Source organism: Cyanistes caeruleus, chromosome 3, assembly GCF_971803275.1.
Source record: "Cyanistes caeruleus chromosome 3, bCyaCae1.hap1.1, whole genome shotgun sequence".
Classification (NCBI taxonomy): domain Eukaryota; kingdom Metazoa; phylum Chordata; class Aves; order Passeriformes; family Paridae; genus Cyanistes; species Cyanistes caeruleus.
Window position 1 is genome coordinate 84,777,884 of NC_141703.1, and position 19,871 is coordinate 84,797,754.

The 19,871-nt window shown below is 42.8% G+C and overlaps 1 protein-coding gene across 1 annotated transcript in view; it reads left to right on the top strand.

The window, feature by feature from the left end:
- The first annotated feature begins 1,899 nt into the window (after positions 1-1,899).
- The window catches only part of NARS2 (asparaginyl-tRNA synthetase 2, mitochondrial), a 48,245-nt gene continuing 30,273 nt past the window's right edge, over positions 1,900-19,871 (top strand). Inside the window, exons 1-6 of the mRNA XM_023921858.2 lie at positions 1,900-2,099; positions 5,137-5,246; positions 5,577-5,697; positions 6,383-6,523; positions 9,719-9,799; positions 17,419-17,519. Coding sequence (XP_023777626.2) covers positions 1,977-2,099; positions 5,137-5,246; positions 5,577-5,697; positions 6,383-6,523; positions 9,719-9,799; positions 17,419-17,519 — 677 coding nt within the window. The 5' untranslated portion in view covers positions 1,900-1,976. The remainder of the gene's footprint in view (positions 2,100-5,136; positions 5,247-5,576; positions 5,698-6,382; positions 6,524-9,718; positions 9,800-17,418; positions 17,520-19,871) is intronic.

Below are 19,871 nucleotides of genomic sequence, written 5' to 3' on the forward strand. Positions count from 1 at the left end.
TCCCTCCCTCTACCCACCTTTCCTGTACCCCACCCCTGAAGTCTCCTGTCCTACCTCTCAATGTCTTTCTCATCCACCTGGTTATGTCTGTGCGCCTGCCCTGCAGCTCTAATTCCTCAGGATAGCAGGTCAGAGCTCAGGTCAAGGGGGTGAGGATATCAGCTTACTTGGAGCAAAAGCAGAGGTGAAGGAAGGCCCTGGCAAGCAACTTTGGACTTTAAGGACAAAGAAGCTTTTCATGCCCAGATAAAAAGAATCACATGGGAAAGTCAAAACCAGGCATCTACAAAGCTTTCCTCTCTCTTTCCCATGAGCCCAGCTTGTTTCTTCTAAATGCAGTCTCTGCTCAGCAATTCCTTTCTTACTGTGACTTTACAGCAAGGTAGGGATTTGTCTCCCTGCAAGTAGTGTCACTACCAAAGCTGCCTCCCAGCACCTCCTGGCCCTGGGGCATCCCACTGCTGCTCTCCTGCGTCACCCTGAGTGCTCCAATGACCAAAGCACAGCAATGAGGCAACCTCTGACCACAAGTACAGCAGACATGTTCAGCTGCTGCCTTCCTGCAGTGATGCTACAGAAGAGGGACAGGCACAAATCAGGCAAGTAGAGAAGCAAAGACTGGGCTGCATGAGGAGCAGCACTGACTTCATACATTTCATAGACTCACAGAATGTTTTGGATTGTAAAAGACATTTAAATATAATCTAATTTCAACATTCCTGTCATGGGCAGGGGACCCTTCTATTAGACTTAATTGATCTAAGCCCCATTTAACCTGACTTTGAACACTTAAAAGGTTGAGACAGCCACAGTTTCTCTAGGCAACCTCTTCAGAGTTCCACGGTAGAGGATTTATTCATCATGTCCAATCTAAATCTACACTCTTTCATTTTAAAGCCATTGTCCCTTATCTTGGCACTAAAATTTTCTCTGTCTTTCTTATAAGCCCTCTTTAAGTTTGGAAAGCTTCAGAAAGGAAGAAGCCTTCTTTTCCTCAGGCTGAGCAGCCCCAACTGTCTTAGCCCATCTCCACAGCAAAGGTGCTCCAGCTCTCTGATCATCTTTGTGACCTGTTTTGTACTCAGTCTAATAGGTCCATATGTTTCTAGAGCAGATGAGCGCAGAGCTGGATGCTCAGGTGACGTCTCACAAGAACAGGTAGCAGAATCCTTCCCTCACCCTGCTGTCCCCACTGCTTTGCATGCAGTCCAGAATACAACTGGCTTTCTGGGTTGCAAGTGCACTTTGCTGGGTCATGTCCAGTTTTAAGCCCAACTCTATTGCCAAGTCATTCCCTGCAGGGCTGGAGACCCTGATGGCTGCTCCTCACCATCCACCCAGAAGAGCTGGAAGGACAGAGGGGCATAAGCCTCAAAAAGAAACAGGAGAAAAGGTTTATTCGTCAGCAAGAGTTGCAGAGCAGACCCAAGTCCTACGCCTCTTATCAGGAAAAGCGAGGAATGTCGAGGGGCTATGGTCCCTGAGAAAAAGCCAGGGGGACGGGAGAGTAGCTGAAGGTCCCCGAGAACCACCCCACGCCATCTCCAGACCGGGCTCCGCTGAGGTGGTCCCAGAGATCAGCAGGATCCCCTACCCCCGCCACGGGGATCCTTTGTGTTCCACCAGGGGATCCCTCTCGCGGCCACGGAGCATCCTTCCCCCACTCGTGGGGATCCCATCCCCACGTGTCCCGTTAGGAGCCGACACCCAATAAGGGGAACTACATTTCCCAGGGCGGCTTGCGCCCGAACGGCGGAAGAGGTGGGCCGAGCCGCGCATTCTGTTCCGATTGGCTGGCCAGGGGCAGCCCGAGCGGCCATTGGCTGGGTGGGAGGTCACGTGGGGCGGCGGGAGTCAGGCCGACTCACGTGGGACTGTGCGGAGCGGGCCGGGAGCGGAGCGGGAGCCGGGAACAGGGAGCGGCCGGCCGGGCTCGGGCCGGGCGTCTGGGGGAGCGGACCCCGCCTGGCCTCGCCATGCTGGGCGCCCGGGGCGGGTGGCGGGCCCTCCGCCGCTGCGCCTCCCTGCCGCGGGCCGTGCGGCTGCGGGTGCGCGAGGCGCTGGGGGCGCGGGAGCCGGCGGACGCGGTCAGAGTGCAGGTGTGTGCCCGGGAATGGCCCGGCCCGGAGCCTGAGCGGAGGGGAGGGAAACGTGGGAGCCCTGCAGAGCGTTCTGCTGAGCTCCCAGATCTCCTCTGCAGTCGCGCAGAGCCTCCCCGTGTGTTCTCCCGCCCTGCCTGCTCCCCTGGCTGCTGTGGCAGGCAGCGAAGCTTTGGAGTCACTGGGCACGTGCAGAGGAGCCTTGTCGCTGTGATGGATTGTACTGAGTGTGCCCTCCGCCACGCCGGCTTTATTACCCGTTCTGTTCCGGAGAGCGAGCCATGGCCTGCGTGCTGTTCTTTTTAAAGCTTTTCCATTGTTCTTGTGCCACGTGCATCCAGGTTTAGAGCAATGTTAGCAGAACCATCGATAGCACTTAGGTTTAAATACAACTGACGTTTGTATTTGGCTCCTCCTGAGAACGAAGATAGACTGGAATTAATGGGCATTTTAGCTATGGAGCTGTTTTCCTTAACATAGGATTGTGTGTTTTCCCCTGTTTTCTGGTGTTTCCAAATGGCAGAGCGGTGCTTGCACACACTGAGTCCCTGCTTCAATGCAGAGTTGTGCAGCTGTCAGTATTTCTCCACGAATGTGAAAAGGACTGGGGTACTGGGTAAGAGTTTTAAACACAACTGAAAGAGGTTAGATTTAGATTTATAAGAAAGAAATTTCTCACCGTGGGGGTGGTGAGGCACTGGCACAGGTTGCCTAGAGAAGATGTAGCTGCCCCATTCCTGGAGGTGTTCAAGGCCAGGATGGGACTTGGAGCAACCTGGTCTAGTGGATGGTGTCCCTGCCCATGGCAGTTAGAACTGGAAAACCTTTAAGATCCCTTTCAATTCAAGCCTTTCTGTGATTCTACTGACCCAAAAACCAGTTTGTAGCACATGGGTATTCCTGCTCACACATAGGTGAAGCCTGATAGGTTTGGAAGAAGCTCATCCTGTGTTGGATCTTCTCTGATGTAGTTTGATGAATGATGCAAGCTAGAATAAACTGATGCTAAAATTTGCAGTAGTGGCATTCCTCCCCCTTCCCTGTCCTCCAGAGCATTGCTGCTTTGCTCTTCCCCTGAACAGGCAAAATGTGTGGGTTTTAAACTGGGCTAGGGATGTGGTTGGCTTAAATCCAACCTTACTATGGCCAGATTATTGGGATGTGCAGTCTAGTCGTTACAGTCAGGATTGTCACTTCTATTGTACATTCATTCTGGTAAGATGTGAAGTGGTCAAAACATTGCTGCCACAGCCTCTGCTGCTCCGATACAAGCCTGTGGGTATGCTCTTACTTCCTATTGCAGGAAGGCTCCTCTTTTTTATTTAATTGATCCCAGAACAGCTTGATGAGGTGGCAAAAAATATTCCTGAGATTCTTTCTTTGTTCATTTTTATTGGTGTGTTTTGTTAAGGAGTGTTTGTGGGTAGGGACAGTGAGGAAAAATATCTGCTGTTCTACATTAAACATGTATCCAGTATAACATACATGGTGTTTTCTGGGGATTTCCTGGAATACAGAGGATAAGTACAACAGCTTCAGGCATGCTACTGCATGAAATACCTTTTACTTTAACCGTACAAATAAAGAGGATGCCCAGATAATCTTGTTTCTTGCATTAGTTCTTCCTTTGGGTGGAACACTCTGCACGGGTGGTTTGCCCTGCCTGACTCACTAGGTTCATGTCTTTAAAATCTTCCATGGTTCTTACATGGAACATGGAAAGCATGTTACACAAGCCTATGTAATGCTTTGCCTGTGTTAGCAGTCGTTCTTCAAATTATAACATGTTTTACTGGTGGTGCTGTTTAATTCTTGGTTTGATCTCTCTGGGTGACAGAAGTAGATGAATTTGCATTGGTTTGTCTGGTATAAAATCCCTGAAGCACTTGCACAGTTTGAAGTCATTGGGACTATTTGGTCCCTTACAGTTAAGAAAAAGATGAAACTGGTTGGAAAAGGCAGTTTGCTTGTTTAATCAGCAGTGGTTTTGATTCTTCTCTACAATATTGTTGGAAGATGAGCTGGAAGGCCCCCAGCAGATAATTTTGCTTTGAAAGCCAGCTTTGTCTCAACTCCGGTGAGCTGAGGAACAACTGTAGGAGTTCTCTTTTGGATGCTATTACTATTGCTTGCTGCCTTGGTACTGACTTTTTAAGGGAAAAATATTTCCCTTAAAAAAAGTAATTAAAATTTATATGTCATTAAAAAGCTCAAATTAACACATTAGCCTGCATTCTATGCAGGTCATGGTCAGTTCTACTGTTTTGCTGTTAGAAGGAATTTGGGTATTATTAGTTTAATTATTTTCATAAAACTGAACAAAGTATTTCTTAATTTTTTTCTTATTATATTTTTTTTTCATGGTCTCAGTGGAGCAGTCTTGATTTTGAGATGAAAGGAGAAACATCCAACGCAGTAATTTTTTTGGTTTTGCATGAATATGTAGTTTTTCATGTGAATCTATTGGCTGCAACATTATTTTACCATTCCAGCAATTTAGGCCACATAAACCACTAGTGAACAGATTTGAAGATTTGAAAGATTGGAACCTTTCTACAGGGATACAACAGCAAAACTGATACTAAAAACCATCAGAATGGTCTTGAGTGTATTGTAATGCAGAATGGTGCATTACTGGTCTCTCCTCTTTTTGTAAGAGTTCAGAAGGGACACCACTGATAGAAGTATGCACTTTGCCAAAACACTTGACATTTTCAGAATGCTTTGTTGCTTTCCTTATTCTCAGCTCCCCAAAGATGCAGATACATCTTATTAATCCTCTCTGTTCTCAGGAAGAGACTGCCTCAGAAGGATGTCTCTGCTTAAGGATTTGTTTCTTTCTACTTTGAAGTCAAAAGAAAAACTGACACTAACTTTTTTTTCTCTTCTTGTTTTTTTATTATGATTAATTTTTTGCCTCTAAAGAAACAGTTACTTTGATTTCAGTAAGTGGTGTGTCCAGCTCAGCTGGAAGAAGAGCATGAGCACACAGCATTCCTGCCAAAAAATAACAAATCTCTTTTTCTTTTACCTCTAGGGCTGGGTCCGCTCTGTCCGATCCCAGAAGGAAGTTTTGTTCCTGCACATAAATGATGGCAGTTCTCTGGAAAGCCTCCAGGTGGTTGCTGATCCCAGCCTGGAAAAAAGGTAGGTCCATTTGAAATAACTGGAGAGCTGAGCTGTGCTTGGAGGTGTTTGCTTTGGCCTCCTTCCCTATGCCAGGGACTCACCAACCTCATTTGTCCCCACCAAGAACCCCTTCTAATAAATACCTGTCAGTTTTCTCCCCACTTGTCCAACATTCCTGGCTTGTCCTAGATTCTTCTATAGCTTTGTTAATCTCTTCCCATTCACACCTCTGCATTTAATGATTTTTCATTTGATCTCAAGTGATCCAGCTAAATTAACAGAAATGTCTTTTCTGAATGTAGTTGTATCAGCACCTAGTTAAGCTGTTGTTTTTTCTTGATTTCTTAGAGACCTGACTTTCGGAAGTGCAGTGGAAGTGCAGGGGAAGCTTGTCAAAAGTCCTCATAGGATGCAAAACATGGAGCTGCAAGCTGAAACAATTCATGTGGTGGGACCTTGTGATATTTGGGTATGTCACTGCAGCAGGAGGGATACGACTGCTGGAAATCAATTTTTGGAAGGTCCAAGTATACAGTAAAACGTGCTTGAAACTGTATTTTCTTTAAGTCTGAGTGGTCCTGCAGACTTTGTCAGCAGTGTCTGTAGGCTGCATGAAGGGAGAAGCACTGGATCACCATGAAAGCTCATTTCTGGGGCAGAGCTGTTTCTTCAGGGAAAATGTGCACAAGCTGACAGTGTAGAGTTTGCCTTTATCCCACTCTGAAGCACTTATCTGTGCAAGTGGCTTACCTGGTAAGTCTGGCTTGGATATAAATTGGCGAAATAGTGGAACCGGCAAGATGCTTCAGGTTGTGCAGCTGGAAGAACCATATCTGGCACAGGCACATTCAGAACTGGCTTTCTGTTGCAGCAGTGAGGGGAACAGCTGGATTTCAGTGGGGCTCAACCTCCGCAAAAGGTGGAGCATTTTATAGTGCTAATACCTCCTCTTGTGTTCATGGTTCTTGCTCTTCTGTAAGCACTGTAAAATACACAAAATAACCAGAAAAGATAGGCAAGAACATCTAGTTATTCTGTGCTCTGTAATGATGACTGAGTTTAAGTAGGGACAAATGGCATTCTGTGAATAGCAGTAAAACTGCATGGACTTCCAAGTTCTCATCCTGTTACTTTGATTTCCTTGTTGTTTTCAGTCATTTCCCCTGAAAATGAAGGAGAGGCACCCGCTGGAGTATGTCCGACAGTTCCCTCACCTGCGATGCAGGAGCAACACGCTGGGCGCCCTCCTGCGAATCCGCAGTGAAGCCACTGCAGCCATCCACTCCTTCTTCCAGGTAGTCCCTTCTGTACCAAGCCTCGTGTGTAGAACACTTCACTCAGGCTGGCTTTATGGGAGCAGGTTAGGAGGGAAGGAGCATGGTATCTTGCCTGCAGGGTATGGATTTTGCTGGGCCTTGGCCAGACTGTTGCTTATGATCAGGTTAGCGCATCTGTGGCCTGTCAGTGTCTTTCCACCCATTTCCTGTTATTTATCCCTTTCACAGAGTTGCAGTACAGTTGTCTGTGAGTGTGTGGTCTGTGGAACACAACATAATATGGACTTATTCAACCCATCCTCTGCAGTGACCTTATGGTCCTTGGACAGAAGCCTCCTCCCACATGGAAAAATCTGTGATACAGGAGCACAGACAGGCTGACTCAGGGCTTCATGTTATTCTCAGTTCTTGCCTCTTATTGCAGTACAAGTCTGGATGCTGACATTAGGAGACTCCTGTTCTGATTCATTTGAAACTGATGGGTGGAAGCCCCTCGTGTTTTCTGAATATGTCACTCTTAAGCTGTTGGCGCAGCACAGGCATTGTGCAGGCAGTGAATTGACTCTGATGCCAGTTGTCACATAGAGACCATGTGATTCTTTGTGAGTAGACAAAGGAAGGTTACAAATCTTCCAACACACCTGAGCTTTTCTTTAAAGCTGTTACTGGAAATAAGCATGTTTTAGTTTAGATAAGCTGCCTTTAGTTAGAATAGGGTCATACTCAGAGCATTCTGATGGCTAAATTCGTATCTAATAATTAGTGTGGCCCAAGGAACAGTTTAGAAATGTCAAGGTGAATTCCAGGTCCCACGTGTGGTGGTCTTTGTTGACTGCAAGTTGCAAAGAAGGCTTGCTGACTCTAAGAGCTCTCTGTGTGGAAGTGCATGGCGTTTGGATGACTTTTGTGGGTTTCATTGGGTGTCGGGGGCGTGTTTTATGTTTTTTTTAAGAGAAATCCCGTGTCAGGTAAAGCTGTGGGTTTCAGGATTGTGCCTAAGACAGAAGCCAGCTCTGTTGGGAGTCAGTCTGTGCTGCTGTCGAGCCACTAGATGGCATTGCCTACAACGGTTTGTGCTTCCAAACCTGGACACCGAAGGCAGCCCAGATACAAACCCATCTTATTCAGGCTTTGCTTCTCCAGATCAGCTCCTGCTTAGGCCCTGACATACCTTCCTGTTTACAGTGCTCAAGAGCAGAGCTCTGTTAAAAAATAGAATTTGTCATCAATTTAGCAGTGGCAGCTGCACTTAAGTTTTTAAAGGAATAAGAAAGATTTGGTCCCAGACCTGATATTTACAAATGCTTGTGTGAGAACTCTCCTAAGCATTCTCCAAGGAATGTCTAGGGTTTTATTCCATTTCTAATGGAAGGAAGTCTTAAAATTGCCACTTGCATTATCTCAAGAGTATTACAATTTTCTATTTGTTAATGTCAAAATATACCATAGCTACAAAGTTATTCAAATTACTCAATAGTATTCAAAATATTCAAAGTCAGTCAAATTCTTTGAGCATCTCCACTCACCAAAGCTGTAAGGAGCCTAATGGTGGAAGAAAATAAGTGGAGTTTGAATACACAAAATTATCAAGATTCTCTGTAACTTTAAGAACCTCTATTTTTTAGCCTGTTCATTTCCAGGAATGAATGATGAGTGCCAAATGCCTTTGGTTTGGATGTTGAAAGCTAAAATGTCCTCTTTAAATCTTCTTCTGAGAATTGTGGTCCATGTGGGATAGGAACATTGCTCCTAGGCACAGTAAGATAGTTGCATTGTGAATGGCAACTTCGTTCTGCACATGAAGTTCCAGGTTTGTGGGAGCCAGTAATGCAACTTGAATTATTTTAAAAGCTTTTATAAGGGAAATTATCCGAGAGGTTTTTAGGGGATTCTCTTATTTCAGATCTGTGCAGTTTGCTTTACTTTCCAAAGCATTTACGGGATCATCTGTGTGAAATCTGCTTCTTTGCAGCAACTGCAACCACTGTATGAGGGATTTAGGCATTTTTCAAACATCTCCAGTAGAGCTGGGAGGCCATGTAACCAGCAGGGCTCTGAATATGCAGTGAACTGTGTCAGAGACATGCATTTTGTACTGGTAGGCTGAAGCTTCCTCCTCCAGGCAAAGCAAGTAGTTCCAGATCCAAAACTTCCTTCTGTGCAGTAACTGGAGCCAAGTGAAGAGCCAAGGTCTTTGCACCTGTAACCAAGGTAGCCTATAGCTGACTGCAGGGACTTTGCTCCCTCTTGGTTGTGTTACTGTATCCCCACAAATGCATTGTATGTCCATAAGAGGTTTTTGTTCCAAATTATTTTTAGTTTGATTCTCAGAATGGGCAGTAAATACTACTCCTGTCTTCCTAGCCCCTTAATGAGCTGGTTAAGGACCATGATGTCTCACGTGACTGACTGAATTGTAATATTCTGGTAAAAGCTATGAAGCTAAGATGTATCCATCCACTGAATATTGTGTGGCAGCTGTTTTAAAAGCCTAAGGTTGGACTGCAGAGAAATCCAGAGAACAGGGGCTCTTTCTTCATGCAGCCTTACTGATGTCAGAGGCCTTTGCTGGATTTATGAACTATTACATTCATGTAATACCTAGAATGTGACCAAGCCAGGGTATACCCTGTCTCTTAAAATCAGCTTGATTTCAGTATCTTAGCAGATGCAAGGCAGGATTGATACTTTACTGGTGTTTACTGGGTGTTTTTAATGTCTCTTTCATCTAGTCTGTGATTTCTGTCATCCAACACATTTGATCACTTCTTTTAATGCAGCACACGAAGACTGTCCTTTGCCTAACCACTGCCTTCCAAAAAGCTGAAAAAAACAAAGTGTTGAGGTCATAGAGATGAATTTGATCAAAACTGCCCAAAAATATAAAATTGTGGAAGGAAGTGAGAAGAAAGGGGAATGGTGTGGAAATTGCCATTGCAAAAAAAAAAAAAAACAAAAAAAAAACCCTCATAGTAATGACATAAATCTCTCTTGGTTATGGAACCTAGAGGAGCACAGGTAGTAAACACTGATTTCTAAATCATCTTGGCATTTAGTTTGTCATCTGTCCCTGTAAGGCAGAAGCTGCACAAAAGACTACGTGTGCTGTCCTGGCTGGGATAATGGCCTAGTTATGTGTGCTGGTTGATGTCATCCTTCAGGGTGATGTTTGGAATCTTTAGCTTCTTAACTTTGCTGTTCTGTCTGTTCCAGGATAATGGGTATGTGCATATTCATACCCCCATAATTACATCCAATGACTGTGAAGGTGCTGGGGAACTCTTTCAAATTGAGGTAAGTTGGGTTGCATAAAATTTGTTTTTGTTGTTTTGGTTTTTTTGCAAAGGAATTCTTGAGTTATTCAAGGTTAGAGGAAATGTTTATCTTTATAAAACCCTTTTATGCAATATTGTGATTTTTTTTTTTTTTAATATAGCAATCCTCTGCTTCAGCTAATAATTTAGACAGTTAAACAGATACATTATCTTTTATTTTATTGGTATTTTGTGCATTAATCAGTACCTTTTGTACTGATGAGGTTGTTCCATCCCTGGTACTGTGGAAAAATTTACAGATGATAATGGAGGGAGGTGGAACATCTTAGGAAACAGAACGACGTGATCATAAGAGCCCGAGAGATGGGATGGATCATTCAGGACAGATTACTACACTCAAATATTTCTTAGCTTTGAAACAAAGAATATAATTAATCATGAGATAATCATCAAAAAAAAAAAAAAAAAGTCAGCTATACCTGAAACTCCTTTTCACCAATGTGTACATACAGGTTCCTCCCTACAAGCTACTCCTGTTGTATGTCACAATTCTCCCTCAATATTGTCAAGCCTCCCCATAACCACAAAGTACTGCCACAATCTATCATTATAAGAGTACTTCACATCATGGGTCGGAACCTCCTGTGAAACTGAAACACAGCCATGGCCACTAAGATCTCCCCCACAGATTTCTCATGATTCCTGAACCCACAGTCGTTAGTCATACTGCATCCATTAATTCCATCTGAATTTTATACTTCTGTATCTGAAATTCACTCTTCTGTCTCAAACAACGGCCTCCTTGCCACTTACATGTATTGGCTCCGGTTTTGTGGGTGATTCATCTGTAAGCAAAAGAAAAATTGTTGAGGTAGCAGTTACTTGCTATGGGATCACATCTTCCGCTCTGCACGGCCTCATGACAAAAAAAGCTTCTGTCTACTTGTTCTCCAGGATCTCAAGGTCTAACCTGTGCTACCAGTGATTCCCTTCCAGACCAATACATGTGGCTCAGCTTTTTCCTTGCTGGGACAATAGGGTTGATTAGCTAGACTAAATTGTTCCTGTTTAATTGAGATGTCTTAATGCTACCCAGGGTTCACTCCAGGCTGTTGCATGCAAATTAAGACGTGGAAACAAGTGACACTTAATGATGGAAACATTATGCAGTTTGCAGCTGTACAATGTATTTCGTCTTCAGTACAAATTGTATCCACTTGAAAGCTGTAGAGGATGCAGGACTACAGCGTAGGTGGCTGGTAGTGACAGAAACCCTGATGCAAATGTTGAATGAGGTGCTAAATTGTCAGCCTGAAACTTGTATAAACTGGCTTTTACCTAAATGCATGGTTCAAGGCAGATATTTTACTCCTTTCCAGTGGGATTGCTGAGGTGCACATAATACCTGTCTTGGAGAAATGAAACTACAGCTGTGCTTGAAAGGTGTGCTGCAAGTGCCATGTCAGACCCCATTAAATGGCCTGTGCCATAAATGAAGGGCTTCACAAACCCACTTGCTGCTCGGGAGAGGGAAGTTCTCCCTGATTTCCTGTTTCTTCTTTGAGTACAGCTTCATTGTCTGGCCTCATTTAGGACTTAGTTTTGTTTCTGCAAAGCCCTGTTTACAATTGGTCCTGGCTAGCAGATATCTAAGACTGCATGCTATCCTGCTGGGATTGCTTCACTCCACTGGAGCAGTGACACTGTTTTTTGACAGTGAAAACGTGGGGAAGATGAAGCCTGCTTTGGGCCATGCATACGATGCTGTCAGACACAAAATAAGAATGACAGAAGGGTGTCAGACATAATAATAAAGGCCTGGTATTTGCAGCAAAGCCCAGAATCTTCATGTGCTTTTAACCAAATCAACTATCAGGACATTCTTTTCTGCTGTATTCAGTCACTTTTTAAACTAGCCTTTAATTCATTGGTTGAACAGGACAAGGGGGAATATAAATTCACGTTCCTCTTATATTTGAGAAGGAGCTAAGATTTCTGGTGATGGGAATTGATGAAAACAACCTCCAAATTATTCAGTTTCAAAAAATACTTAAATCCTGTTCCTTCAGTTTTAAGGTCTATCTTCTAGCTGAAACCAGAATTGGTGTCCTGTTACTCCTGAATTTGTAGTAGTTGTAGTACATCTACTGTTAAGAGGTTGGAATTTTTTCTGCCTTTGGGTTTTGGGTTTTTTTTAGCTCCCTTGGGCAGTACATAGAACTAATAGTCTCACCAGTTTGGCTGACCTGCTGCAGGTGGAGTAAGTTGAAAACTTTAGTTGAATAGCCTTCAGGACCTAAGTAGAGGCTGCTTTTGCACCACTGTGAACTATTGCCTTTAAATAGCTGTTTTCTCTAACTGGCAGAATTTTAATCCTCTGATTAAACATCTGATGGCTGCTCAGGCCTGTGCATTCTTTTGAAGTGATGGAAAGTGAAGAGAGTTGGAATATGTTTTTACATGTGAATTGGAGAGAGGGGGAAAAACGTATCTGAAGTTACAATGAAAAGGCTTTTTGAAATATGGTCTTTGATTCCTAAAACTCTTAATCCTGTAAGATTTGTATTTGTTTATATTTTCAGTTTCCTCATTACCTTTGTTTGGTTTTGGATGTACTGATTAGTCTGTACATGGCTTTGGTTGGGATGCTCTCGTCTTAGGACTTGGGATGGGGGAGAATCCATATTCCCTCTCTACTGGGCGAATTAACTAAATCTTTTTAAAATTATGTACTCTAATGGTGAAGAGAGTGCAGAGGACATTTTAAATAATAAGTCGCAAGATGGTAACAACTCCAGAGGAAACTTCTCCACCTGGAAAGTGTGTAGGTTTGAGAAGAAACTGCCAGAATTGTGAAGACAGCTAGGCAGACCCTAACCCACACAGAGAACATCAGCAACACCAGCTTGTGGCTTTCTGCACTGTTGACAGTGTCTTCCTGTGGTGGGAGCGTGTAGGGGAGAAAGCATCTTGTTTGTGCTTCTTTCTTTAAAGTAAATATATTGAAACTACTAGAAGAGCTTTGACTGTTTAAAGCAGCATTTTAGTATCATACAAAGCAGGATGAGGTAATTCTTGAAATAGGGAGAACGCAAATCAGCAGGGGCAGATAGCCTTTACTCTATTTTAATCAGAAAATAATTTTCCCATACCAGCAGTTTTAGCACCTCCACCTCAGCACAGATTCTTTCCTTGGTTTTGAGGGTTTTTTTGCTTGTTTTTCTCTTTTATTTCTTCTGAAGTCTGAAATTCTTAGCAGCTTTGTATGTTGCAAGAAACTTTACCCAGTCTCCTTCTGTGGCTGCATCCTAGGAAATCTGCCTTGCTTTTTTCTTTGTGACCCAGCTGTATATCTGTTTCCTGCTGTTTTCAGTAGGTTCCCACTCTGTGTGCAGTGTTGAAGACTCCCTGTTTTCTGAGTCTCTTGATCTCTTTTCCACTTTGCTCCCTGGAAAATTTTCTCTCAGCTCTCAGCTGCTGTGGAGAAAGGTGGAGGCTTCTCTGTGCTCTGTAAGAACCTGTCTGGCCCAGGACACTCCAGTTGGTTCAGTGTGGGTCTCCACAGCCACTTTCCCTGTTTCCCAGCTGCAGCCTCTTAAGAGAGCTCAGCCTGAAGTGAGTTTCAAAGCATAACAATTGTATCATGCATTCACAGCTCCTTAAAGTAGATCTCATATGCAGTTTTTATTGTCTGTGGCTGTATTTCTTTCTGGGACTACTCTCTGCATGTAAGGAGTGCTGCACTGATGGCTCAGCAGAGGTAAAATGTGATCTCTGTGAGGCTTGTCTCTTTCCACACACCCACCTCATGGCACCTGAATGGTGTTTGCCTGAGCCCAGAGTCTGGATCAGGCCATTTCAATACATTAATGGATATTTAACTGTAAACCTGAAGAAGCACCCAGATATAGTTCTTCTCTAAATTGCATCTGGAGATCATACGGTGTTGGGCTTTCAGGGTTTTTTTTGCCCCTCGCTCACAGGAGTGAATGTCAAATGTTTTTAGGTTCCTGAAGGTGAGGGTTGATGGCTGTGGCACCAGCAATATGTACCTGCTGCTGAAGATGCAGAAACTTACTCCTTCCACCCCGTTGGTACTACTGAAAAATATCCTTGTCAGCACTGAAGAAAGTTGGGATCTGCTGGGGAGAATCACAATTAAACGCAACAGTGTCAGTGTCTGTAAGGTGTTTCCCCTTTTAGAGATGTGTGATAGTCTGGGAGGCAGCCAGTTTCTGGGAGACTGGTGCTTCAGAGATGTGCTTGGCAAGGATCAGGGTAGGCTGGACCTGAGATGAGGGACAGCTTGCTTTTTCATGTTCTAGCTCTCCCATTTTCTGCTCATTTCTCCCATTTTCTGCTCATTTCTACCTGATTCATATCCGGCCGTCCAGTCTGTATTTATGAGACGTTATGCATTCCAGTACATATTTATGAGATGGGTGTCTCAGCAGAACCAGCTGCTATTGTTCAGTGCAAGTCCAGCTGATCAGAATTAGGACTGGAATTGCAAGGAGGACTTCTTGGAAGTTAGGAGTTTTGCAGGGGTTGTCTAAAAAAGAAAATCCAGTCATGTTTATAATGGGGTGTCACAGAGAAAATCTGGATTAAAGATGTGTTTCTGGGAAGCTGCAGCAGCATGGAAGTGTGGGTCTCGGCTAGAGCTACAGCAATGATTTTTATGAGCTTTTCAAGTGTTCTCTGATCCCTTCATGCTTTTGGCTTGCATAGAGTGTAAAACAGAATCAAACAGTTTGTACTCTCCTGAAGCTAATTGCCTCAAGGAGAAGTTAATACAAGACTGACATCAAAGGGAATAATTTTAAATTAAATCATTAGACATTTGAGGAGATGGAGAACAAAACAGGTACTAAATCCAGTTGTTCTTGTATTTAGAATGAGAATAAAAGCTTTTGAAGTTCACGTCAAATACTAGTATGTTCATAGCACATTTACTTTGAGGCACCAAGTTGCTTCATACAGGTTCCCTCTCCCTTTTCACCCATTGTAATATGGATAGTTTTTTTGACTCTGGGATGGAAAGAGCTTGAAAGGAAACCCGTAATTCCCCTCCCAGTCTTTTATCAAGTCCTTGTTTTGGGATTGGGAATTGGGATAAGTGTCTATCTAATTGAAGTAAAAGCACCACAGTGTTGTTGCTTCGTTTTGCTAGTCATGGGCATGAAAACCAATCTCTGTCAGTAGTGAATGGATAGTGTCCCCTACCATTCATTTGTCTTGTACCAGTGGCTGTGGTTTCAAATAATAAAAAAGCCACCTTGATTGAAAAGGTTGAGCATGAATCTGGGACACAGGCACTTGGGAATATTGGCCTGTGCTTGAATGTGTCAAGTGGAGGAATCACCTCCAGTGGCTTAGCTGATACTTGTTCCTGTGAAATGTGCAGCTGCTAATTATGGAATCTCCTCTTGCTGAAGGTATCCCTTCTGAACAAAAAGGGAGGCATTTAATTTTTCCAGCATAGAAAAATTTTCTGCATGAGCTGTGCTGCAGCTCACAACACCCAGTTGTATCAAGTATTGTGCCTTAGGATGAGGAAGAGCAAGTGGGCAGCTGTGGAGAGGGGAGGAGATCAGATAGTGATGGGGCAGTACAATTTTATATAAATATTGCTGTGTTTGCTCTTCACCTTCTGTCAGAAGCCATTCAGGAGCTTCTCACAATGCAGACAATACATCTGGGGGTCTCTGTGACCTCTCAAACAGGCTGCAGGTTTTCAGAAGCCCAGCTGAGTTGTAGATTGTCTCACTTTCTCCAGTCACTTACTGTGTTTCTATTTTCCTTATGTCTCTCTGAGATCACATCTGATTTAGAGAATGAAAAATGACACAAAGTTGTTATAAATAAACCAGGCCCCAGCTCCTGGAGACAGCTGTATCCTGTTTGTGAATTTGGGGGGAAGCACTGAGATTTTGTGGCTGATTTCTTGTTCTTTTCTTGTTTCCAGTTTGTCTCTTTCTCATTGTTTAGAAGTTGCATCCTACAGGATTAGGTGGAATTTTTCACTGGTAGAATAAGGAATGTCTGAACAAAGCTTGCAGGGAAAGAGAAACCATGAAAGAGAAACCAGAAATCATGGCTCTTCAGTGTTCTAGCCATGGTTCTGGGGCTGCAGTGTGTGATTGTTTATTAATATCCTTATTGTTTTTGAGCAAATGCTCTGGGTTTATTTGATGAAAACAGCAGGGACCTGCTTCTGCATCCTTGGAGTTTGGTGTTTGATTTTTTCAGAACCACAAAACCTCTGAAACAAAGGAAGCAGTTTTGGAGTTGCAGCCACAAATTGTCATCTTTGCATTGATCTCTGTGGAACAAGGCAAGCTTGCTTTTTTCTTCAGTGTGATGCTGTGAAGAGATAAAACTGCCTTGTGATCTGAGGTTTTTGGAAGTCACTGTTTTATCTTTGTGATGAGCAGCAGAGCTTTTTGAGAACAAAAGCAACACCTTCAAGCTCATTGAGAAAAATGGCAGCTTATAGACTATCAAAGGCTGGTGAACAAAGCTACCTGTGACAGAGCAAGTTGAGGAGTGCTGGAGGCAGTGGCATACTTAGCTGAATGAGCAACACTTAGCATGACTTCTAGGAGCTACACCTTGAAAAGTGTATTTCAGACTTATTTCAGAAGAAAGTCTTCGTTTGGAAGTGAATGTAGATCAGCCAGACAGATCTCAGATTAGCTTTGAAGTTCCATTTTGTTTTTCTTCTGAACTTTGGCTCCTCCGAAGTTTAGGGATGACATTGAAATATACAAGATGTTGAAACACACTATCATTTATCTTCATGTTTCTTTAAAAGTCACTGAGTTGTGGCCTCTAGAGATCATCTAATCTGTCTCACTGTGTTCAAACAGGGTCAGCTGGAGCAAGTTGCCCAGTACTCCACTACTGAGTTTTTTATATCTCCCCAGATGGAGACTTTACAGGCTCTCTGGACAACCTGTTCTAGTACTTGACACTAAAAATATTAAATATTAAAGATTATTCTTGTTTTCAGATAAATTTTTGTGTGTCTTTTTCTAAATCCATGCCTATTGTCTCTTGGGACCTTTGTTTTTCATTTTTTATTTTCATAATGGAACACTGAAAACTGCTAAGTTTTCTATTACTTGTAGATTTTTATGCTTAAAATATCTGATAACCTGAAAAAGCATGCAAAAGCTGAAATGAAACATAGTTTATTTTTCACTGCCTATATAATATGTAAGCTCTGATGTCTTCAAAGTAATATTGTTTCAGTTGTGATTTTTTTTGAAGAATGAATAACAAATCTTAAGAGGATATTGCATTGCCTTTTTTTTTATTACTGTTTGTCATTTTCCAGTGGAAACAAATTAATTTCCCCATGAAAAGAAAATAACACTGTTTTTAAAGTTTCTGAAAGTCAGTGGGACTGACACAGAAAACACTCCTCTATTTTCTCATCAGGCTTGAAATTGAATTTTGAAGGCAATGCTGTATGAAGCTTCAAACTACAAGTGATAGAGATTCTTCTCTTCCTCCTCGCTGTTCATCTTGGTAGGAAAGTGAAAATCAATGCTTTGAAAAGAGGGAAAAGAAACCAGGTACTGTGCTTTTTATTTAAACACCAGTGGTCTGATTTGTTGCTCATTGTTACAGACATCAAGAGAGGCAAAGGAGTCTGCAGAAAAGACCCAATTCTTCAATGTGCCTGCCTTCCTGACAGTTTCTGGCCAGCTACATTTGGAAGTAATGGCAGGGTGAGCAAAATTAGATGTTTTCATCTTTGTGGGATATTTCCAACTGGTAATTTTGGTATCCATTATATATCTGTCATGGTTATCTGCCAGAAGTGGATTGAGTGGCAGTGGCTGGGTGATGGGCATGGTGAAAGGCCAGCCTAGACAGAGGGCTGGAGCATCTGTTGTATGGACACAGGCTGAGAGAGCTGGGGTTATTCATTTATATCATTTATCCAGGCATTCAGCCTGGATAAGAGGAGGCTTCAGGGAGACTTTAGGGCACCTTCTAGTACTTAAGGGGCTACAAGAGAATTGAGGAGGGTCTTTGGACAAGGAGTGACTGGGCAAGGGGGGATGGCTTCAGATAGCAAGAGGAAATGTTTAAATTAGATATTAGGAAGAAATTCTTTACTTGAAGATGGTGAGGCACTGGCACAGGTTTACCAGAGAAGCTGTGGCTGCCCCATCCCTGTATGTGTTCAAGGCCAGGTTGGGTGGGGCTCTGAGCAACCTGGGGTAGTGGAAGGTGTCCCTGCCCATGGCTGGAGAGTTAGAACAGCATTGTCTTTGAGGTCACTTCCAGAACCATTCAATGAGTCTATACTCTGAAGGGTCTCAGAGCATCTAGAGAGTTAATGCTGTGTGATGTATCTGTGCAATGCTTTTGCATCTAGAAGAGCTTAATTTATTTTTGAAGACTGAAGGGATTCAATACCACTTGAGCGGCAGGCCTCAAAAACTCAGTGTACTTAAATAAAATAAAAATAAAAGGAGCAGGTTCCCAGAACAGCTATGCTCCATTACGAATAAACACATCTAATTTTAGATGGCCCTGGATTCATTCAAAATGCCTGTAAGAACAGCACACTACTGTAAAATAGGAACATGAAGAAGTAATGTACTGCATGCTGAAGAGAATTGATTTTTTTATTTATCTATCCTTAGAGAGCAAGGTACATCTGAGTGATATCAATGGAAAAAGTATTTACCAGACAGGTAATCTGCCAAGTTTAGCTTTCTGCTCTATCTTAGAGCAGACTGTGTACTATTTGAGGGGTACAGCCTGATGTAATAGAGTGAGGTTGTATTTCAGGTTGATCATTAGAATCCATGTTCTGTCTTTGAACTTATCTGAATTGTGGAATTACGTCTTTCAGTAAAGGTCACAGCACTTGATAGTCAATTAAGTCTAACACAAACTCATGTCGTCTCATCTTCCAGGGACAAAATTCTCCCCCCTTCAGTTAAACAAATCTCTTCCTCATTAACTTTCCCCGGCTAATAGCTGAGATTATGCCAGTCTTTCGCTGTCAAGTGACCTGTGTTTTGGCCACAGCAGGGAGGGTACCACATGAGAAACATCCTGTCTATCAAAAATGCCTAGCTTGAGTATTTCAGCATATCACAGACATTGAGCTGGTCTGAGAAGAGACCATGTCTCTCAGGGAGAACAAACCAGGCAGAAAAGAGATTTCTGAAAAAATTTATATGTTTTGATTTGTATGCAAAAATTGCCCTTTGGACAATTTCACCGCAGCTGTTTATCAGCAGCCAATTAAACTGTGCAACAATGATTACATAAAAAAAACTCCAGCACTGATTCTCAACATTGCATATGAGGCATGGTCATCAAATACTATTAGAAATACAGGTCAGAACTCCCAGATGAAAAGGCCAGTCTTTAAAGTACACATTTTCCAAAGCTAGGATTTTATCCCTCCCATTTTCAGAAGGTCACCACAGTAACTGATCACTTTAAAAGTGTTTCTAAAGTTACCATAAGTTCACGATGAACCCCCTTAGTGCGTGGCAAACAACTGCAGTGCTACCTCCCTCAGATCTGGTCTCTGACAGGCTCTATCAGCAGTCCAGCTGGCCAGCAGTGATTTGGCTGAAGTACCATGTCTGAGGAGAACCCACATTGCAACTGCTCAGAAAAATGTGCCTTCCAATAAGGGTTATTGTGCTGATTTCATGCCAGCTACTCAATATACTAATTCAGTTAATTTATTGGGAAGATTCAGTGTAGATGAAGACCAAGCCCATTATGAAAGAGAACTCTCTCTTTGAAAGACATGACACTTTCACACTTAAAGTAGTAAAAAGTAAGTCTTCCACCTCCAAAATGAAAATATTCTGGTGTTCCAAATAAACAAATCAGGTAAAACATAAACATTTATCTGTTTTGGATTTGATTCCATGAAATTTACCCTTTATTTTAGCCAGACTAAATTCTTCATGTCTGTAAAATTATCTAGTCTTCAAAAATCAACCTTTAGCTTAAATATAATGTTGAGTGTTGCAGTCTTAAGACTCTCAAGAACACTTTGTTCTTGATAGTTTGTGGGAGGAGACTGAGGTAGAAATGCT